At 32.7% G+C, this 21,678-nt stretch overlaps 1 protein-coding gene across 4 annotated transcripts in view; it reads left to right on the top strand.

The window, feature by feature from the left end:
• Nucleotides 1-1,626: 1,626 nt before the first annotated feature.
• Nucleotides 1,627-21,678, top strand: part of LOC139528130 (uncharacterized) — a 31,876-nt gene continuing 11,824 nt past the window's right edge. The window contains exons 1-2 of one of the 4 annotated variants that reach the window (XM_071323968.1): nucleotides 1,627-2,940; nucleotides 19,652-19,880. In XM_071323968.1, coding sequence (XP_071180069.1) covers nucleotides 19,662-19,880 — 219 coding nt within the window. In that variant the 5' untranslated portion in view covers nucleotides 1,627-2,940; nucleotides 19,652-19,661. Of the gene's footprint in view, nucleotides 2,941-14,369; nucleotides 14,506-19,644; nucleotides 19,881-21,678 lie in introns of those variants that run through there. The other 3 variants (XM_071323966.1, XM_071323967.1, XM_071323969.1) reach the window with 3 other exon arrangements.

Below are 21,678 nucleotides of genomic sequence, written 5' to 3'. Positions count from 1 at the left end.
AAATTAAACGAATATAAATCATAATGTTCCTAACACTGATTGTAAAATAATGAAAAGATATAACATACTTTTCATGTTGTGTATAATAGTTATTCACGGATTGCGATTTGTATACTATTAAGTCTCTAGTTTCTCTGAACTTTACAATACTATTAACCATGATCAATTAACGACGAGTTCATTGTGTCATCAAAAGTCGAAATGTTGATTTATTCGATCATTTTACTGAATTCCCAAATTATTCAATGTTGACCCAAATTGGCTTCATAAATTAATCAAGGAGGGACGAAAGATACCAGAGGGACAGTCAAACTCATAGATCGATAATAAACTGACAAAGCCATGGCTATGAATTAAAAAAAACATACAGACAAATAATAGTACAGGAGACACAACATATAAAACTAAGGACAAAACAACACGAACCTATCTCTGATTTTCAGGATCAAATACTGAACCTTTGTACTTCAAGACAATATTGCAGTGTTAGTTATTGTTGAAAATAAAACTGGGAACTATAGTTGCTTATTATCATGTCATTTCAAAACTACCGAATAGTTGTCTCATTAACTGTTGGTATAGTTTTATCTATAAAGAATTTGGTGTTATTGCAGATCTTTGGTAGTAAATGTATTCTCAACTACAAACAACATATGGTATGTATACGTCTGGTGATTGATTTTGCGTTGACCCCTAAGTACCTTCTATAGATTAATATGTGTTGTGCATTCTATTGTTTATTTTTTTTTTATATCCCGTTTATTTATGTCCATATCATTTTCGTCCTTCATTTAAAAAAAATAAGAAGATGTGGTATGATTGCCAATAAGACAACTATCTAACAACTGTCTACCAAAGTTCAAATAAAATGGATATAAGCAATTATATCCAATCGTATGACCTTCTACAAAGAGAAAACCCATACCGCATTTATCAATTGCAAAAATAACGTGTGCTACTTTTGTCAACTAGCATATATGCAACATGCTAGATTCACTGGATTTAAAACGCGATCTAGCCATTACAAGTATTATATCGTACGTTAACTATGTATAATTTAAATGTATACTCAGACTAATTGGTCCTGAATCTGAATAATGATAAGCATATATCATATTCATGCTGCTCTAATTTGAATTTGATGAACAGCAAATAAATGTTCATATTGATGAATGATCTCTTCATCTACTAATATTCCTTAATAATTTAGATTTTCAAATAGGCTTTTGTCATAAAATTTTTTCACGTTGCGTTGCTGTATGACAAATACTTTGAAGTACTTCTATGAAAGTCCTGAGTTTTTTAGCAGCTGAAAAAAACGTAATAAGACTACCATGATTTTTTTTAAGCAACTGTCTTTGATACGATAATTTTTTTAATTTTTTATTTTAATACTAGAGGTTTTATTGGTTTCAAATACTCTGGATGTGGGATAATTCATTTATTTATCATTATGTGTTCGTATGTATTCCGTTAGATATTAGATGCATTCAATCTCCAAATTTCACAAATACCATTCGGTGAAATGATGTTTCCTTTTTGGTACTATATTTTGGCGTTAATATTGATTCACTTATAGGGTCTTTGCATCGGAACTAAACATATTTATTCAAAAACTAGTTGTTGGCATGACACGGGTTATGTTCTTCTCATATATGTTATGATGGTATGATACTAAACCCCTAACGAGAAGGATTGTGCCTGATATTCATATGATGAAATCATAATCTTTCAATCAGTTTAATTGAAGTCTGGAGCTGGCATGTCAGTTAACTGCTAGTAGTCTGTTGTTATTTATGTATAATTGTCATTTTGATTATTTTCTTTGGTTTCATCTTCTGACATCAGACTCGGACTTCTCTTGAATTGAATTTTAAATGTACGTATTGTTATACGTTTACTTTTCTACATTGGCTAGAGGTATAGGGGGAGGGTTGAGATCTCATAAACATGTTTAACCCCGCCGCATTTTTGCGCCTGTCCTAAGTCAGGAACTTCTGGTCTTTGTTAGTCTTGTAGTATTTTAATTTTAGTTTCTTGTGTACAATTTGAAAATTAGTATGGCGTTCATTATCAATGAACTAGTATATATTTGTTTAGGGGCCAGCTGAAGGACGCCTCCGGGTGCGGGAATTTCTCGTTACATTGAAGATCTGTTGGTGACCTTCTGCTGTTGTTTTTTCTATGGTCGGGTTGTTGTCTCTTTAATACATTCCTCATTTCCATTCTCAATTTTACACATTACCTTATTGGAACTAGGATAAACAATATATTCCATACAAAATAAAGATGCAATTGCAGTCCGTTAAAAGCTTACCTATACAGAGTTAATTTAGTATAGGACTCAGGTTTTTGAAAATTAGTTTCCATTAGAAAATTTCATACGTATTTTGTAAGAATGTCCCATCTACGAAAAGTTTAGAAATCAGCTATATGAAAATATCTTTCACTTAGTTTCTATTTCTATGGAACATATTTCATTTTGAACAGACAAAATAAGTGATTAACAAAGCACAATATTTCTCAGAAATATACATCGTTGTATATATCATACAAAACGATTCTTTAATTTACATTGCTGTATCTTATAATGTACTCGGGTCCAACCGTTAATGTTTAAACATAATAATAGTGACTGAATTCAAGTACATGGGCCTTATTTTAGCTTAATGCAAATATATAAATATCAGACATAACTTAAACGTAAGAAATTTTAGAAATTATGTTTAGCTGATAATTCAAGATGTGTTCCAAGTATAACATATATTTATTAAACAATTCGATTTATGTTTCACAACAGAATGTCATGTGATTCATAATCTTCTGTATATTGCTAATATAATTCTGTTATTTGGTAATAAAAACAACAGCTTGAGTGTAAATTTATTTTATATCCGTAGTTAACTGTTTCATATCTGTATTGAATTTGTTCATTTGAAGGTAAGACTATTTTTTTTTTTAATCTATGTAAGCTTTAAGACTTTAAGAATCAAGATTTTTTTATTTAATTGTTTTTCAATTATATTAAAAAGCGTTTTGTCCTTTTAAAAATAGAATTACTTACAACACAATTGTGGCCATTGAAAGCTTTGCGTGTTTCAGAGCAATAACTTCTTTTAAAAGGCGTCAATTGAAAATTTTGGTCATGTTATCTTATTTAAAGATCTTACTTTGCTGAACATTATTGCTGTTTACAGTTTATCTCTATCTATAATAATATTCAAGATTATTTCAAAAAAGTGCAAAATTTCCTTAAAATTACCAATTCAGGGGCAGCAACCCAACAACAGGTTGTCTGATTTGTCTGAAAATATCTAGGCAGATAGAACTCCACTTAATGAACATTTTACCCCATGTCAGATTAGCTCTAAATGCTTTAGTTTCAGAGATACAAGCCATCAACTGCATTTTACCCCTATGTTCTATTTTTAACCATGTGGTCATTTTGGTCGGTGGGCGGGATCATAGGACATATATTTAAAACTAGATACCTCAATAATGATTGTGGCCAAGTTTGATTCTATTTGGCCCAGTAGTTTCAGAAAAGAAGATTTTTGTAAAAGATAACAAAAATTTACGAAAATTAAAAAAAAAATGACTATAAAGAGCAATAACTATTTAAGGGGTCAATTGACCATTCGGGTCATTTGACTTATTAATAGATCTTATTTTGCTGTTCATTATTGCTCTTTAGAGTTTTTCTATATCTATAATAATATCGAAGATAATAACCAAAAACTGCTAAATGTTCTTAAAATTGCCAATTTAGGGGCAGCAACCCAACAACAGGTTGTCTGATTTGTCTAAAAATTTGAGGTCAAATAAGGTTATAAATCAATTACCATTGTTTGTGTCTTTTATGACTTATAAATATATTTCTTTTTATATAGTAGAAATTTAAAATATATTTATATTTTAAATATGAAATTTGAGTACATGTATTTTTATTTTGTATCATGTGTATTGAAAAAGAATGACAACTAGATTTGTAATTGCTAGCAATAACGGATGGCACCCTTCCCCCATTGCCAGGGTAACGGCAGCCATTTTGAAAATTCCTTTGTCAAAGAGTGCATCTACACTTGCAAATTAACATTTTTTTAAAGTTTCATAAATTTTGGAGCTTTTTGAAATTTTTGACATTTTTGCAGTTTCCATGGTTACGGCGGCCATTTTGAAAATTCCGAAGTCAAACTGTAAATCAGCACATGCCAGTTACCATTCCTGTTAAGTTTTTTCCACTTTGGAACACTTCGATGTTTTTCGCAGTTTTGCTGTTTCCATGGTAACGCTGGCCATCTTGACCATTCCAAAGTCAGAGGGACAACTTTGCATGGTGGTCAACATTATACCATAGTTCCATCAACTTTGGTCCATTCTATTCTGAGAACTGCTTCGGACAAAAATAGTGGAAGAAAAATAATAAAAAAAAGAAAAAAAAGAAACGTAGAATAACAATATGTCACCTCAACTCCGTTGAGGGTGCCATAATTATGTGAAGACTTGATACTTCTTTCCAATAGTGGAAGATATTAGCAAGCAAAATGGAGGGAATTGTGCAAATGGTGATACAAGCATGAAAATTACCACAAAGCATCATTATTATATACTTTTTAAGAAATAACTGCTGGCCATTAAAAAAAATATTTTTTTCAAGATGGCCACGGCCATTTTTTAAAATGTCTGTTTTCTTCAGTTTGAAAATATTGATTTTTCTCGAAAACTTTTCTTTGACCTTCTTTTGGTAAAAAACAATCATCAGGTTTGGCGGTTATCTTCCTTACATCATATACTTATTATAAAAATGAATATTTGCCATTTCCAGTATTTGCGCATGCGCGAAAACGTTACAAAATTCTTTCAAAATCATTTGAACTATTTACTATATATATCTAGTGTTTTTGAATTTCTAATGATATTATGAATTGGTTTAATAACATTTTTCAAGGTTATGATACACATGTGTTCAACACTTTTGCGCATGTGCACACTATTTATAGACATCAAGAGCGATTCGTATGCACTACCAGGCAATTCTCAGGTGTTCGATGGATAAGGCGAAAATGTGGTGAAACAAAAATATTAGCCACTTTTAGAAATGCCTAAGCAAATTCACTGGGAATGGCCTGATTTGTACGGAAAAGATAAGTTTGTCGACATGTTTGGTGGATTGCACATTGAAATGACTTGTTATAAAACTCTGGGTGATATATTGCATGATAGGGGATGGACATGTTGTCTTATTAAAGCCAATATTGCAACACCAAGAACGGCAGATTCTTTTTATGTATGTTCAAATGTACCTAGGACATTTAGGACTTCATGTCTTTTGCTTGAACTGTTAATTTCGGATTATGAAAGTTAAACTCAGAATATATAATTATGTCATGGCTCTGTGACGTTCAATGATTTTAAAAACTGGTGAAAAGAAATAGAGTCATCTCGACCACAGTTTCATTCCTGGCGTTCAATTATAAAATAAGAACTTCTTCTGATTTTAATATTATGCTCATTTCATGAGTGAGATTTCGTACTTTACAAACAGTCCATATAAAGCATGATATGGTGTTGATTTAGGTCTTGATCAAGTAAATTATGCTCGATCGTTACCGACCCATCTCCAAGATATGACTTCCCTTCCCGAACATCACCCAAAGGTGGCAATGGAATTTGAAAATGATACTTGCACTGTACGTAAGACCAGCAAATGTCTTTCTAATAACACAATTGATCAAGCACAAAAACAGAATAATGCAATTGTGAAGGGCGATATTGGTGCTTTAGGATTAACCGAAGATCCCATTTAGACAAGTGGATGGATGGAGTCAGTATACTAGAGGATGAATTTGAAAAATCTTGTGGTTTGGTTAATTCTATGACAGATGAACGACCTAATGAAGACTCTACAAAAAACACTAAAAGATGTATTTAAACAGATTTGAAGGCTTTGTAAAGTGATGATCAAGTTTAGAAATTCATTTCTAGAAGAGTCGTCAAATTTGTAAAAAAAAATTACTCCATTTAGAAAATTGTTGAACAGGTAAGATATGGAAATAAACTCCAAGATATTGGTCCAATCAATACGAAGATCTTTTGAAGCAAATGCAAAACGAAGGAGAACCTGCTTTTTATAACCAAATAAAAAATAACAACTTCCTATTTTGGCCGCAAAATGACACTGGAAACGTCTTTGTCAAAAACATAGCTAGAGAACCTTAAAAGTGATTGGGAAACTTTTCTAGACTTTTCATTTCTTGTCACAGTAGACACTTTTACTTGGAATATTTCTTTATCCATAAAAACACAACTGCTCCTCCGTCTTTATCGCAGGATATTTCTTGAAATAGTGGTATTAAATCGCTGCAAATGGGTTTACTTGAAACAATCTGCGACTTACTGATCCAAATTCGGACGCATTTATCGTCGGTGGGGCAGCAATGGTTCATTCCAGGTCACAAAGTTGGGCAAACATAGTTGATGATTATGCAAATAATTTCATACTGCCTTACATATAATCTTGCTTCGATAAGTATTCAAGAGTAGACATTGTATTTGATTTTTAAATGAATAATTTAAAGGCTGTGACAAGACAAAGGCAAGGTTTTTTTTTGTGCCAGATGGAAAGGTGTTGGTTCTGGTAGAACACCAAGGGTTTGGAGTAGTTTTCCCTGTGAAGATGACAACGAAACGAAATTTTTCAAGTTTCTTAAGAGACTAATAAAAATGTATTTTACTCATGGTAAAAATATTCTTTGCAATTTCAATAAGGATACTTTCTATCTACCCCTTATAATCATTAATTAGCAGATACACGAATGTGTGTCCATGTTCGGCATGATTATGAGAAGTGTTGTACTGACACAGATATAAAAGTATCAAGAATTGCAGCAATCGCAAAACTAGTTAGAACACATTGTGGATAGGTTATGGAAGGAAAAAAGACTTTTGATGGCTTCCTGTACGTGACATATCAAATGCGTTTGGTCCTTGTGTAGCTGCCCTTCCTTTTGTCCATGCATTCAGTGGATATGACACTTTGTCGAATTGTCGTGGGAAAGGGAAGAGGTCACCTTGGCTAAAAATGGAAGGTTTTCCAGATGTAAAGGACCTTTTTTTGGCTGAAGTATGAAGTGAGGCCGATGTGAATTGTATGCCAGGAAGTAACGGCATTGTGAATCAATTTCGCCTACAAGAGGTTCTTTTCCAGAGCACATCAAAAGAGAAGTCAATCAAGAGGGAGTTGTTTTGGCTCAGCCTGATTCATGTATTCGACAGGTAACTGTACCAAGTCATGAACACTGGGGTTGAATGAAAGAAAGAATCAATGACAGTTGGAAACCGAAATGGACTTCTTTGACTGCCGTTGCATCCTCGTGTCAGGAACTTTTGAAATGCGGAGGCAAATATATAGCTGTGTTTGTGACCATAAATGCTACCGTTCTGGCCTTTCTCGTACGGGTTGTTGTATAGGCGACTGTCAGATTATTATAAGACGAGCAACCTGTCTTTCTAACCAAACTAGGCATTTTAACTTAACAAAGAGTGTTATTACTTGTTAAGTTGATGAAAATTATTAAAATATTTTCTACGTATTTGCCTCCAATTTGGAACCGGAAATCACTATTGTTCTTCATTTATGTGTTGTTTTGTCGTACTAAGGAGCTGGTTTTAACGTTTAACAAAGCTTACATTGGATTATACCTATTAATGAGGGACGAAAGATACCATAAAGGACAGTCAAACTCAGAAATCTAAAATAAAATGACAACGCCATGGCTAAAAATGAAAAAGACAAACAGACAAACAATAGTACACATGACACAACATAGAAAACTAAAGAATGAACAACACGAACCCCACCAAAAACTAAGGGTGATCTCAGGTGCTCCGGAAGGGTAAGCAGATCCTGCTCCACATGTGGCACCCGTCGTGTTGCGTATGTGATAACAAATCCGGTAAATAGTCTAATTCGGTAGGTCACATTCATGAAAGGGAAGGGGATTGTAGTTACGACGTAAGGAACATACCCGATATCATATGTGAAACGGTTATTCCATAACGGTCAACCAACTCGTGATGGCGTCCGTAAAATTTACGAAGGGATGATTTAAACTTCACCATTTGGAACTCTTGGTCTAATAGCTTCCTTGTGAGCAGCAACCCTCTATCAAGAAAATCATGATAGGAAATGCAAGCATGGGAATATCGTATCAATTGGGAGATATATACCCCGTATGCAGGTGCTGCTGGAATGTTGCTACTTAGAAATAGAAAGTTCACAATTGGAAAGATGAAATCATCTCTTTTGTCGTAATTTTGTTTTCAACCGACCCTCATTGTCAATTTCTAGATGTAAGTCAATATATGAGGCTGACTTAACTGTATCTGTAGTATCCTTTATCTCTAGTTCGATGGGATAGATGCGTTCCACATAATCACCAAATTTTGAATTATTTAGTGAAAGAACATCATCTATATAGCGGAAAGTAGAGTTAAAGGATATTGCTTACTTCTTGTCTTTCTTCCTAAGAAGTTCCTGCATGAACACATCTTTCAAGGGTTACATCCCTTGTGAAATTGCTTGAAAGTACAAAAATCGAGATTTTTGACTTTTTTGCCGGCATTTTGAAACCGGAAGTCACCTAAAGTTTCATTAATGTATTGTCTAGTCGTAATTTATGAACTATTATTTGCTTTTAATCAAATCTTACATTGGATTTTTATATATAACACACCTTTCAAAGGATTAACAAATAATGGCTAAATTGTAATGACGCCATTTCCAAAATGTGTGGGGGCCATCTTGAAAAATTGATCTTTTTTTCTGGCCAGCAGCGGATTTTTTTATAAGTATCATTTAGTTAACCTATATACCAAATTTCATGCTTGTATCACGATTTGCACAATTATGTTTATAATATCTCCCACTACAAGCATTCTGTACAGTAATATAAAAGAATTTTTCATCTATTTTATAATTTTGTAAAATAAATGCAAGATTTATTTGAATAGACCAGAATTTTACACATGTGTTAATTGGGCTTCCTCTATAATGCTCTACTTTCCTTATTATAGAAGTGTTATAGATTTGATTGACATCTTAATGGATCATGATAATTATTGTCACATAAACTGCTGAGAAGAGCCCCCTTAAAAAGCTCCGAGCTTCCTCCAGCAGGCTGGGAGCTTCCTTGTAAAAATAAATCTATGATCCCTTAAGAGTTTGAATGTCCCTTTGGTATCTTTCGCCTCGATTCTATAAAGTTATTGCCTTGTTACAATAATGATTTCTCACGAATTTCAACGTTTTTTGCCTATTATATTGCAAATTATAAAAGATAGAAAATGCAAATTGCTAAAGAATCAGAAATATAAGATTTAACAAGAAAGAAAGAAAGATCTATAAAGGTCATTACCAAAATCATTAATCTCACTTCTCTTTTGGCTTAAAATTAGCATATTGAAATCTATAATAGAAATCTGAAACTGTATTTAGAAATAAATGAAACTTGGTTTTAATATTCCTGCTGTAGCTTAGATCTCAGGTGAATGAATCAGGCTCATTGGTGCCTCCAGTCTAATATCTATTAATATTTATTTCATGTTTTGAAAATTGAACAAAATTCTGTGAACAATTTGTGAATTTATTGTCGAAATAATGGATAAAAATAGATTACCTCCTTTTAATTGGTTGATATCATATTAGTAGTTTTAATCTGTATAATGGCCCCTAAAGTTAACTGGGGAACAGAAATTTGGTCACTGGTCTTCTTCACACCTGCAGTAAAACCCTAGCCGGAGTGGGGCATCCGTTTGGCTGTGCGGGATGTATAAGTAGCCAGCCACTCCCTGTCAGAATGGGGACATAAAATATAATGCCTCTTGTAAAGAGAGTGCCATATGCTCTTTGCACTTTACGAACATTGCAACAAATTTTCGAGGGGTCAACATTTTCCTGACCTTCACTCCGGACCACCTATATCACAGTACCTACCTATCGAATGTATTGTTAATTTGTTCTCGTCCTGACGACGACGACGACGACGTTAAGCAACCAGCAATCAATCAATCTGTATCCTGAATGCATATGTTTTACTTTAATATTGTAAACAAAACTCACAATTTTTGCTGACGAAGCAACAAATCTGTTGGATAGCCTGGCAGATGAATTGCTGTAGTTACAGAAACTTCGTAAAACCTAAAACAAAAATAATATATTTTCATACTTCAAAAAAATTGTGATAGAAAAAGGCAACAGTAGTATACCGCTGTTCAGATAGGTCTGAATATATTAAAAATATGCATTTTCACATTTAGTAACAGCAAAATGTAGTTATCTCCCTTTTAGAAATTTAGATTTATGACAAGGAAATAGGTTTTTATGGCCAAACCAGTTAGATATTTGTATTATATAAATTGTGTTTTCTTGCATGTCTGTAATTCTGACCTGACCCCGGCACCTTTAAGATCAATGTACCATAAAGGGTTATTTTTATGAATTAAACTTAATTGTAAAAAAATAAACCCTCCAAAAGAATATTCTATTCTACAGTATTTTGGATTGTGAGAGAACTTACTCATTATTTTTCTGTTCTTGTATCTCAATGACCAACAATAGGGTTTCAGCAACCAGTACAACTTTGTCAATTGTTTTGTCATCAATTGTGATCCTCTTTGTCTTTAAAATAATAACATCAATATCGTGAGGCAAACAGATGACATGTTTGTCTTCTTCTAACATTTGCCTGTAAATGTAAAACAAAAATATAAATCAAATTGTTGATCCCTACTAGCCAAGAAGGTCCAGTTCCCGTTAATTACCAGTAATGGTCACATGGCATTTGATGCATTAACAAACGTGATTTGTAGAAACGTCCCATTGCTATTATTTGCACACAATAACTCCCTTTAATTTTTATAATCTTTGTTTTGTTTGATTACTACAACAATGATCAGATTGGGACAAGAAAATGCTGAAGTTTCATTTTTTTTAACACTTCAAAGGAAGATACCTGTGCGGGAAAATTGGCCAGTACAATGAAGTTTTTAATGATAAAAGAATAAATGGGGAATTTGTCAACGGGACATGGATGATGCCCCTGCTTGCATATAACTTTATAAAGTAACATAACTCAAGAACGATATAAGAGACGCTACCAAAATTCAAACTTGATCTGAGTTTTGTGGTTATAAGCATTGTGTACAAGTTTCACAACATTTGGTTTAGGCAAACTTTTTAATGATGTACCGACAAACAGAGACACCAGGGTAAAACTTAATGCCCCCTCCACTATGGCGGGGTAATAAAAAAAAATATAGAATCAAATTAGTGATACCGCAAACCTACAATGAAGTTATTTAAGATTAATCTTTTTATTGACACCCAACAAATCCACAAGTTAGCTTGAAGCAATACTTCATGTAATATAGCATGTTTGAGTAACATTTTTGAGCTCTTGTAAACACAAATTTAAACCTGTCATATTCTGTATGTGCCTGTCCCAAGTCAGGACCTTGTATTTTAGTGATGGTTGTTAATTGTTGTCTATCCTATTTGTTTTTGGTTTATGATTTTCTGCATAAATCAGGCTGCTGGTTTTCTCATTTGAATTGTTTTAGTCACATGTAACTGATATTTTTAAAGTTACTTAGTCACATGTTACTGCTGTTTTTATAGTTACTTAGTTACATATATGTTAACTAGAGGCTCTCAAGAGCCTGTGTCGCTCACCTGATTCTATTTGGGATTTTGAAATAATATAAAAAAAAATGTAAAAAATTGTAAAAGATACTTATAATGATGTTATAGGTCAAATTTGGTTTAATATTGTTATGTTTGGTTTCATTTCATTCAGTAGTTCTCTTAAAGAAGACATTTGTATGTATTTCCTATAGGGTTCCATGTTAAACTAAGCCCCCGTTGGCGGTCATCTTTGATGATGGATCGGCTACAAAGTAACAACACTTGGTCAGTATCTCATAAGGAACATTCATGCTATGTTTGGTTTCATTCTATTCCATGGTTCTCTTAAAGAAGACATTTGCATGTATTTCCTAAAGGGTCCCATGTTAAACTAAGCCCCCTGGCGGACATCTTGGATGATGAATCGGCTACAAAGTAACAACACTTGGTCAGCATCTCATAAGGAGCATTCATGCTATGTTTGGTTTCAATCCATTCAGTGGTTCTCTAAAGGAAGACATTTGTATGTATTTCCCATAGGGTCCCATGTTAAACAAAGTCCCCCGCTGGCGGCCATCTTGGATGATGGATCGACTACAAAGTAACAAAAATTGGTCATCGTCTCATAAGGAGCATTCATGCTATGTTTGGTTTCAATCGATTCAGTGGTTCTCTAAAAGAAGACATTTGTATGTATTTCCCATAAGGTCCCATTTTAAACTAAGTCCCCCGCCGGCGGCAATCTTGGATGATGGATCGGCTACAAAGTAACAACACTTGGTCAGCAGTTCATAAGGAACATTTATGCTATGTTTGGTTTCATTCCATTCAGTGGTTCTCTAAAAGAGGACATTTGTATGTATTTCCCGTAGGGTCCTATGTTAAACTAAGTCCCTTCTGGCGGCCATCTTGGATGATGGATCGGCTACAAAGTAACAACATTTGGTCAGCACCTCATAAGGAATATTCATGTCATGGTTGGTTTCATTCCATTCAGTGGTTCTCTAAAAGAAGACATCTGTATGCATTTCCCATAGGGTCCCATGTTAAACTAAGTCCCCCGCTGACGGCCATCTTGGATGATGGATCGACTACAAAGTAACAACACTTGGTCAACAGTTCATAAGGAACATTCATACCATGTTTGGTTTCGTTCCATTCAGTGGTTCTCTAGAAGAAGTTCAAAATGTAAAAAGTTTACGACGACGACGACGGACGACGGGCCAGGTGAGCTAATAACTGTTATTATCATATACTTAGAGTAAATAACTTATAAATTTTACAGTGCGATAATAGCATTCAATTAACGTGATTACCATATTTTTCCGAATTGTTTATCAGGCTGATATGAAAAATTTATCACATGCTTCAGTTATTATCACATGCCTTTCCGTAACGTTATCACATGGCATTCCGGCGTTACTCGGCAAATTCCGTCAAACCACATCAATGGTACCGTTTCAGTGAAAAACATGACAAAGTATTAAAGATACAAAACAATTATTAAGAAACAGGAACATAGTTTATGTAAAATGCAAAAAAACAAAAACAACATATGATACAATGAATGCATTTTCGAGTTTCCAGCAAAATTTAGAAAGTTACTATACAAAATTGTTGTTGACCTTTCCAAACAGTGTTCATTATGTTTTGTTGATTTTTTTTTATCGTCAATAATATACTGTTGTTTTTCTGCTCTGTTGAGGCATATGCTATTAGGATTTCATATCGGAGATATTACATTTATCGTCCGACGCCCGTAAACTTTTCACTATCGAACTTCTCTAAAGAACCAATTAAAAGGATAAATTATATTAAACTGTCATTTTCTCCATTGTTGAAGCATATAATAAAAAGATCATAACATGTCATTTTTCGTAAACAGGAAAAACAGGAACATAGTTTATGTAAAATGCAAAAAACAAAAACAACCTATGATACAATGAATGCAGTATACTACTGTTGCCTTTATTTAATTCTTAGTATTTGACAATAATCATAAAAATGTATTATCAGCCCTCGGTCAATATCAGCCCTCGAGCCTTCAATGGTAAATATCACAATTGTCTCTTGAAATCATCTTAGGTTGATATGCTTAAGAAAAAAATTACATATTGAAAAAAAAATGTTACATTTTAGTGTTATGTCGTTGTTCTCCTCTTATATTTAATGTGTTTCCCTCGGTTTTAGTTTGTTTCCCCGATTTTGTTTTTTGTCCATTGATTTATGAGTTTTGAACAGCGGTATACTACTGTTGCCTTTATTTAATTCTTAGTATTTGACAATAATCATAATTAAACACATGTCTATATATCACGTTTCTATAATACTAAAAGAGTAATAAATATATTATGAAAAATGATAATATGTTGCGATAAATAAGCTATGGAGATATAGAAAGTGAGACCAGTTTTTGTTATTGTTAATGTCATCTAAAATAGGTAATAACCTAACCATGAAAACTGTTAGTATATATATTACTATAAATTATCAGTTATTCTGTACAAACAAAAGAATAGTTTATTGTCACTGATGCAATGAAAGATTTATTGTAAAATGTATATTCTATAAGATGTACTGATTTTGAATAAAGAATTATTATCATTATCATAGCACCTTAAAATGCTGATCATCAAGTAATGAGAATGGAAGCAATATAATTTATATGAATATCTGATTCACAGTTATGTTTTTATAGCAGTTTGCCTGTGGTATTTAATGAGCTGATATATTGGTTTGAAACAACAATATAAATACATACTACAAAAAATATGTGAATTCAGTATATTTTGAGAGGACAGGAAGGAATCTAGTTATATAAAGTAAGGAGCTTATAGATAAGTTAAGTTATATATATCCTTGCATAAGCAAAATCCAGTGCACATAATGAGAAACAGTACTAACGACTTTCTCGACAACAGAGCTCCTCTCTTTGTAATATCTGTTATCGAAGGATTAGGAATAATTATTTTAAATACAGTCCTTCTTGTTGTTTCATGCAAGATTAAAAAGGAAATCAGAAATCAACTACATATATTTTATACATTTCTTGGAGTATCGAACCTATTGAATGGTTCACTGTTCTTGGTGACTTCATTCACCTACTTTTATAAAGATTTTTATCTTTTTCATAACTACAAGAGTTGTTTCTCAATTGCCTTATTGGCCCAAACCCAGATGTTCATAACTGGATATTTCCTTTTATTACTGACATTTGTGAAATTTTTTTCCATCATCACTCCTCTGAAATGTCTGAAATATGTCACACGTAAAATGGCCATTGGTCTATCTTTTGGAGTGTGGATTTTTACTTCTGGACTTGTAATAATTCCATCACTGGTCTGGGTACAAAACCAAGTCTATACATCAGGACAAGAATGTGATCTGTACGATGTGTATGGAGACAAAATTGGACATTTTATGACTTTAAGAAAATCAGCCATGGGAAATTTTATTTTTTCTCTGATAATATTGAACTCAAAGATTGTTATGACCATGATAAAAAGAAACAGAAGGGTTGGAGTTTTGAAAGGTAAACTCAACACTTCCACTTATAAACCTGATATTAAAGGAGTTCTAGGAAGTAAAAATGACACTTGTTCTTCAGTTGCTGGATCTTCAGTTGGTGAACCTGGTATAAACGGAGATTCCGGAAAGAAAAAGGAAACAAAAACTTCCACTAATGAACATGGTCACAACAAATATTTGTGGAGTAAACTGGACACTTTGGGTAATGTTGACTCTGGTACCAGTAGAATGTTAAAAATGTACTGGATACCTCAATTGTAGTTGATAAACCAGGTAACAATGGAATTCTGGACAGCAAACCACAAATCAACCGAGTTATGGATGAAAAACAAGATATAATGTTTAACATGTCTGTTCTAGAGCCGGGTATCAGTGGAGGTCTAACAACAAAAATGGAAACATCCAGTATTCTTGATGAACCTGGTACTAGTCATAAAATATCAAACAATAACAACACAGAATATTTGTCGTTGCCAAAAAGAAAAATATCAAAGTCACAAGTCAATATAAAAAGTGAGTTGGAAAGTCAAACTATAGAAAAGAGAATAACAAAGGATCACAATCAAAAACTTAAAACAACGACCAAGCAGCGAATGATTGCATCAACGACCTACAATGTTCTGCAGTCGAAAAATTTTAAGGCCTATTTAACAGTTCTCATGCATGTAGGATTTCATCTTCTAAGTGGTATGCCATCATTTGTATTTTTATCTAACAAACAATTACTGTCTTATTATACCAGTTGTAGAAGTATCAGAGTCATTTGTGATATGTGTAGAAATTTGGTATCATTAATAGATCCTATTTTGATATTGCTCAGAATACCAGTATTCAGGACAACATTGAAGACATTGTGTAGTAAATGTTTACAAAGACAACCCAAATATTACTGACAATCATGACAATATATCTATCAATTTATGTCATGGTTAATTTGTGTTTGAAGGGTATTTGGAAATAAAATATAAGCACTTAAAAGATAATTGTAACTGGAAATTCAAACAGAATACGAAAAATTTGAATCCTTTCATGATAAATTAAAGTATGAATTAACTTCATGTTATGTTTAAAATTGTGGAAACATTCTAAAGTTGTAGATGCAGTGAGAAAATCAGAAACTTGGGTATCACCAGCCCGGCAGTCAGCACTTATGTAATGACAAGAGTTATTACTTATGCTCCTCAACTTTGTACTTGTTTTTGCTTTTAACTATTTAGATCCGAGCGTCACATATGAGTCTTATGAAGACGAAACGCGCGTCTGGCGTATTAAAATATAAGCCTGGTACCTGTCATACCTATTATGTATTGTTGAACACCTTGTGTTGACCTCAAAATAACGTTTGTAATTGTGTCAATTGGTTGCCGTCTCATTGATTCACATTCATATCCTAGCTGTACACCCCAGTTACCTCCACATACCAATAAACATTCCAGGCACAAAATAGTCAAAATATATTGTCCCCATAGTTTATATAGTATTAAAAACTTGTGTTTCAGTAATATATGATATTCGGCTATTATAGCAACCCTGTAAATGAACAGTTCCTCATTAAGGTGGAACCTAACACTACAGGGAGATAACTCTGTAAAATCAGCAGAACGTTTTAATGACGTTGTGTTGTTAAGGGAATATTAAGCTTCTCAATGATCAAAATAAGTTTTTGTCAAACTGCTTTATAACCAGTGTATTTTTTTTGATTAAACGGTTGGTTCAAAGTTTTTGAAATTTTTATATTTTTGTCAAAGGGTCAAACTAAATACTTTGTCAAAATTTAAAGAAAATCAAACGAGCCAAATTAATTTTAGTTCAGGTGTAAGTTCCACCTTAATTACAATAATTCTTCACATGAAACTTAAGTTCCGTTACAAGATTATACTATAATTATAATATAATAGTATACAGAAAGAGTACTTTGCTCTTATAACTTCTGTTTTAAACTGAACATTTCAATTTCAGAACCATAATACATTTAAGTTATGTCGATATCCCCATTCTGAAAGATACCAAATGAGTATTCGAACTCATACGTAGAAAACAAACTGACATTGTCATGACAAGACCGTGTAGTATATAAATAACGTCAAACGATCATGGTCGGTTTTATCCCCATATCTCTGCCCATATGGTAAACTTTGATATGTACAATGGTTCTTTCTTAGCAAAGACGTTTCCTATGTTAAGTTAGTTATCGGGATATAAACGAGATTTTTTTTGACAATTTTTCCATCCCCGGAAAAACCATTTCATGTTCAGCTTCCCGAGGTCAGAAATACATCTTCATACTACAATCCTGTATAAGTTCAGTTCTTACAAGCTTAGTTTTAACATCCTAATTCTACGGTCCTTAAATAAGCATAAATGGTTAATCTCACGTCATTTGTAAAAAATAGCATCATCTGCAATAATATTGCACGGAGATTTTTTGTTTGAATGTAAAAATTAAGTACCTTGTTTGGAGACGCAATTGAGATATTGACCAAAATGAAACCTCCAATCGATGTCTTTATCTGGTACCACAAAATTGGAAATAAATGTATAAAAGAGTTTCACATACTGTGAATTAATTGTTCGTGGGTTATTTGAGAACAGCTGAACCACGAATTCAATTGTTCAAACATTCACATATTTTTTTACAGTTTACAGTATGCAATGTTATAAAAACATCCTTAATGTTTTCTTAAACCCTTGATTATAGCCAGAATCAACTGTTATTTTTTACTATAAATCCTTGCAGACCTGAAATAGGACTATTATTTATACCATTTGTCATTGGGATTTTTCACTTTTTATTGCATTTTGATACATACAAACATTTTTTTAATGATTTGGGAGGTGTATGTTGGTTCATATTAAAAACATTCACCAAAAGGTCTCATTTTTAAGTCAATGGTGTAACCAAAAGACAAATTGGTAGGGTAAGAGTTATTTCTCAAGATTTCAGCAGTTGCAATAGTTTCTCCCTTAGCAATGTTACCTGTAAGCAAAAGAAAACAAACATTCATGTTGAAAATTTAGTGAAAAAATCTTAAAAGCTATATCATAATTGAAAATAATGTCCATGGTGTACCTTTGTAAAAATCATTTTTTGAAAACATTTCCTGAACTTTGAATTATGAAATATATTGATAATAGAAACATACACCAGTAAAAACATTTAGAATAGGGGAATAGAGCACTAATTTCGTAACTAAATCTCAAAATACACCTTAAATCATTTATGTTACTGTCAATGGTGAGACTATTTTGATAAAATAACACCATTGACCAGTTTAGTAACACCACTGAATATATCATGACAATCAGCATTGTTTTGTGTTTCTTTCAAGCGAAACAACATATTATTTATGAAAAACAATACTTATTTAACAATGTTTTAACAATATCATGTATAACATATACAAAGTTTTCACAAACTGATGTATGTTGGTAACACCAATGACACTATTTAGTAACATTATTGCCATTTTTAGTTATTGATGTTATGTTATATAATTTGATATATTTGTGCTCAATGCTCTTCAACTTCGTACTTTAATTGGCCTTTTTAACTTTTTTGGACTCGAGCGTCACGGATGAGTCTTTTGAAGACGAAACGCGCGTCTGGCGTATATATAAAATTTAGTCCTGGTATCTATGATGAGTTTATTTAGCCTAAGAATTATTTTTTCATCTTTTTCTTTTGCTTGGTGTTCTTGGCTTTGTGTTCAGTACTTAATAAAGGTAAAATGTGAACTGTTATGCCAATGGTGATACTCATTGGAGTTACTAAAGGGTCAGTGGTGTTACTATATACAAATGGGACATTTTTTTATTTTTATTCATAACCTATTCATAAATGAAAGTGTTTTTAGGTCGTGTACGAAGGATTAGGTATATTATTATCATTTAATCTTATACAATTCACATATATTCAGTTTAAGTGTATTTTTTAGTATTTACAACGGCCACAGTTATGACAGACAACTTTTTTACGACAATGTACTTTGAAATTTATATTTGAATAGAATGCACAGCTATATGAATAATGTAAACAAGTCGTAATTTAAACCTAAACAACAAATTGGAACAGTAGTTTGATGTTAAACAATAATATTTAGTACCTAAATGTATGCTTTAAATTGGTAATACCATTGACATGATTCTATCAAAGGATGATCTAAAATTGGTAAAATTGAAGGAACTCTTCATTTTTCCCATTGCATATTTCTGAAGATCGTTCCATACTATAGAATAGGGGGACACATTCAAATGTTTCAAACAATGACATCATTTTGATTAATATTACCTCGTCGAAATTTTGAACTTTTTTTTATAATGACCTATCCACGAAAATGGAAATTTTCCTCAGTCCACAAAAATTGATAACCACAAAAATAATTGAATCCACAGTATGTTTATTTTAGACTGTAAGGTAAGGAAACTTTTTAAAGATTTCAGGTATTTGATAATGAAGTTACTTGTGCAGCTGTTTTTGTGTTTTGTTGTGGTACAAGCTAATGGTAGATATGTCACTAAATGGAAGAAAAACAAGAAGACTGGCATTCCAAAACATCTTATCACTTTTAACACTGGGCTGGCAACATTTTTACAATTTTATGATCAAAGACGGAATCATATCGATGATGCTATTTTACATGCGGATCCAGATATCATTTGTCTAAACGAGGTATGTAAGTAAAATTGATATTGTTATACATTAAAATAAACAAAAAGTTGTATATTGATAAATCAGTATTTGAGCAGAAAAAATTCAGATGTCAGGGTTACATAAAAGTCCTCTACTAATCCGCTATTGTGTGATGCCAAATCAATTAATATGACGTATGCACATATTTATTAAGAGTAACACGACGCGTGTCACATGTGGAGCACGATCTGCCTGTTCTCCTGGAACATCTGATATCGTCCCCGGTTTCTGGTGTGGTTCGTGCTTTATCAGTCTTCATTGCACAAGGTAATATTTTTCTGTCTTTACATTTTGTGTGCTATGTATCGATCTGGTTAGTTAACTCCTTTTCATCTGATTTTTTAAAGTTATACTAATGTTGTGCGGTAACATTGGGCTCTGTCCCATATAAGGGGACGGGTCTGGCACCAATAATTATGTTTAACCCCGCCACATTACGTATATGCCTGTCCCAAGCCAAGAGCTTGTAATTCAGTGGTTGTCGTTTGTTCATGTATATTATATTTGTTTTCGTTTATTTATTTGTTCATAAAACAGCAGCTCTTCCACACGAAAATAAAACAAGTAAAAACAAGAGATTGTACTAAAAATTTCAGTGTAACTAACTGTTACAATTAATACTAATCGTAAGATTTTTATGTGAAAGAGTCTAAAGTCGTTAGTTTTCTCTTTCGAATTGTTTTGATTTGTCATTTGGATCATTCTATCGCTTTATGCAGTATGGTGTAACTCATTGTTGAAGGCCGTACGATAACATTTTGAAATAGATTAAACAAGACTTTCAAAGTTCTCGATCAAAATCAAATTAGACAAATGGACAAAGCATTAAATATAAGGATATGATTAACGAAAATACTTGTTCAGGACAGGAATCAGTTGCAGATTAGAAGGTCGTAAAAGGAATAAGCCCCCGTTATGATTGGTAAATATATCGCTCGACTATGTATATAGATTTTTTTGGGGTAACACCCTTTAAAATATCCTGAATCCTCCCCATGGCATGTTATAATTAGTGACCGATTACATATAGCTTTTGTATACCCACCATTTTTAAAAGATAAAAACATGAAAACATTGTTTCCTTTTTCTATATCGTATTCTATGGAAATTCAATTTGGCATTTACTTGAAGATCGTATCATTTAGTACCAAATGTGGGACGGATTTGTTTTTATATCAAAAGGTGAGAAGTAGTTTGAATAGGAATCAAGTAGCCACAAGTAATCTTTACTTTTACATTTATTACAGCAGATTTCAGTCAGTATGTAGCTAATGGTAATATATTTGGTTAGCTTGCTTGTTAGCTGAACCGTGAAGTCATTGTTAGGTAAGGTATACTACCCTCCTTTTAAAGTAGCTTAGTCCTACAGAGAGATAGATTTTTTATCTGTTGGGCTAGTCTACTATTAAAGGAGGGAAGTTTACCTTACCTAACAATGACTTCACGGTTCAGCTAACAAGCAAGCTAACCAAAGATATTACCATTAGCTACATACTGACTGAAATCTGCTGTAATTATCGATATGTCTTTGTTGTCTGTTATAACGGTATTATATATCATCGCTATTTTGTGCATTTTTTCTTTGATCTTTTTTGTGATAATTATTTATATCATACTACTAGCTTCAGATGATAAATTATTGCTAGATACTAAGTAGGCACGTGGAATTGCTTATGCAATTGACATGAAATTAACAACGTCGGCATAGGTAAAATAGCGATAAACATATAATCATTGGTCATCTCATCTCGATTGCTTTTCTCGCTTTCGCCGTACC

The sequence above is a fragment of the Mytilus edulis genome, chromosome 6 (genome assembly GCF_963676685.1).
Source record: "Mytilus edulis chromosome 6, xbMytEdul2.2, whole genome shotgun sequence".
Taxonomy (NCBI): Eukaryota; Metazoa; Mollusca; class Bivalvia; order Mytilida; family Mytilidae; genus Mytilus; species Mytilus edulis.
The sequence above is the reverse complement of the archived record's forward strand: the minus strand, read 5'-3'. Positions and strand labels throughout refer to the sequence as shown.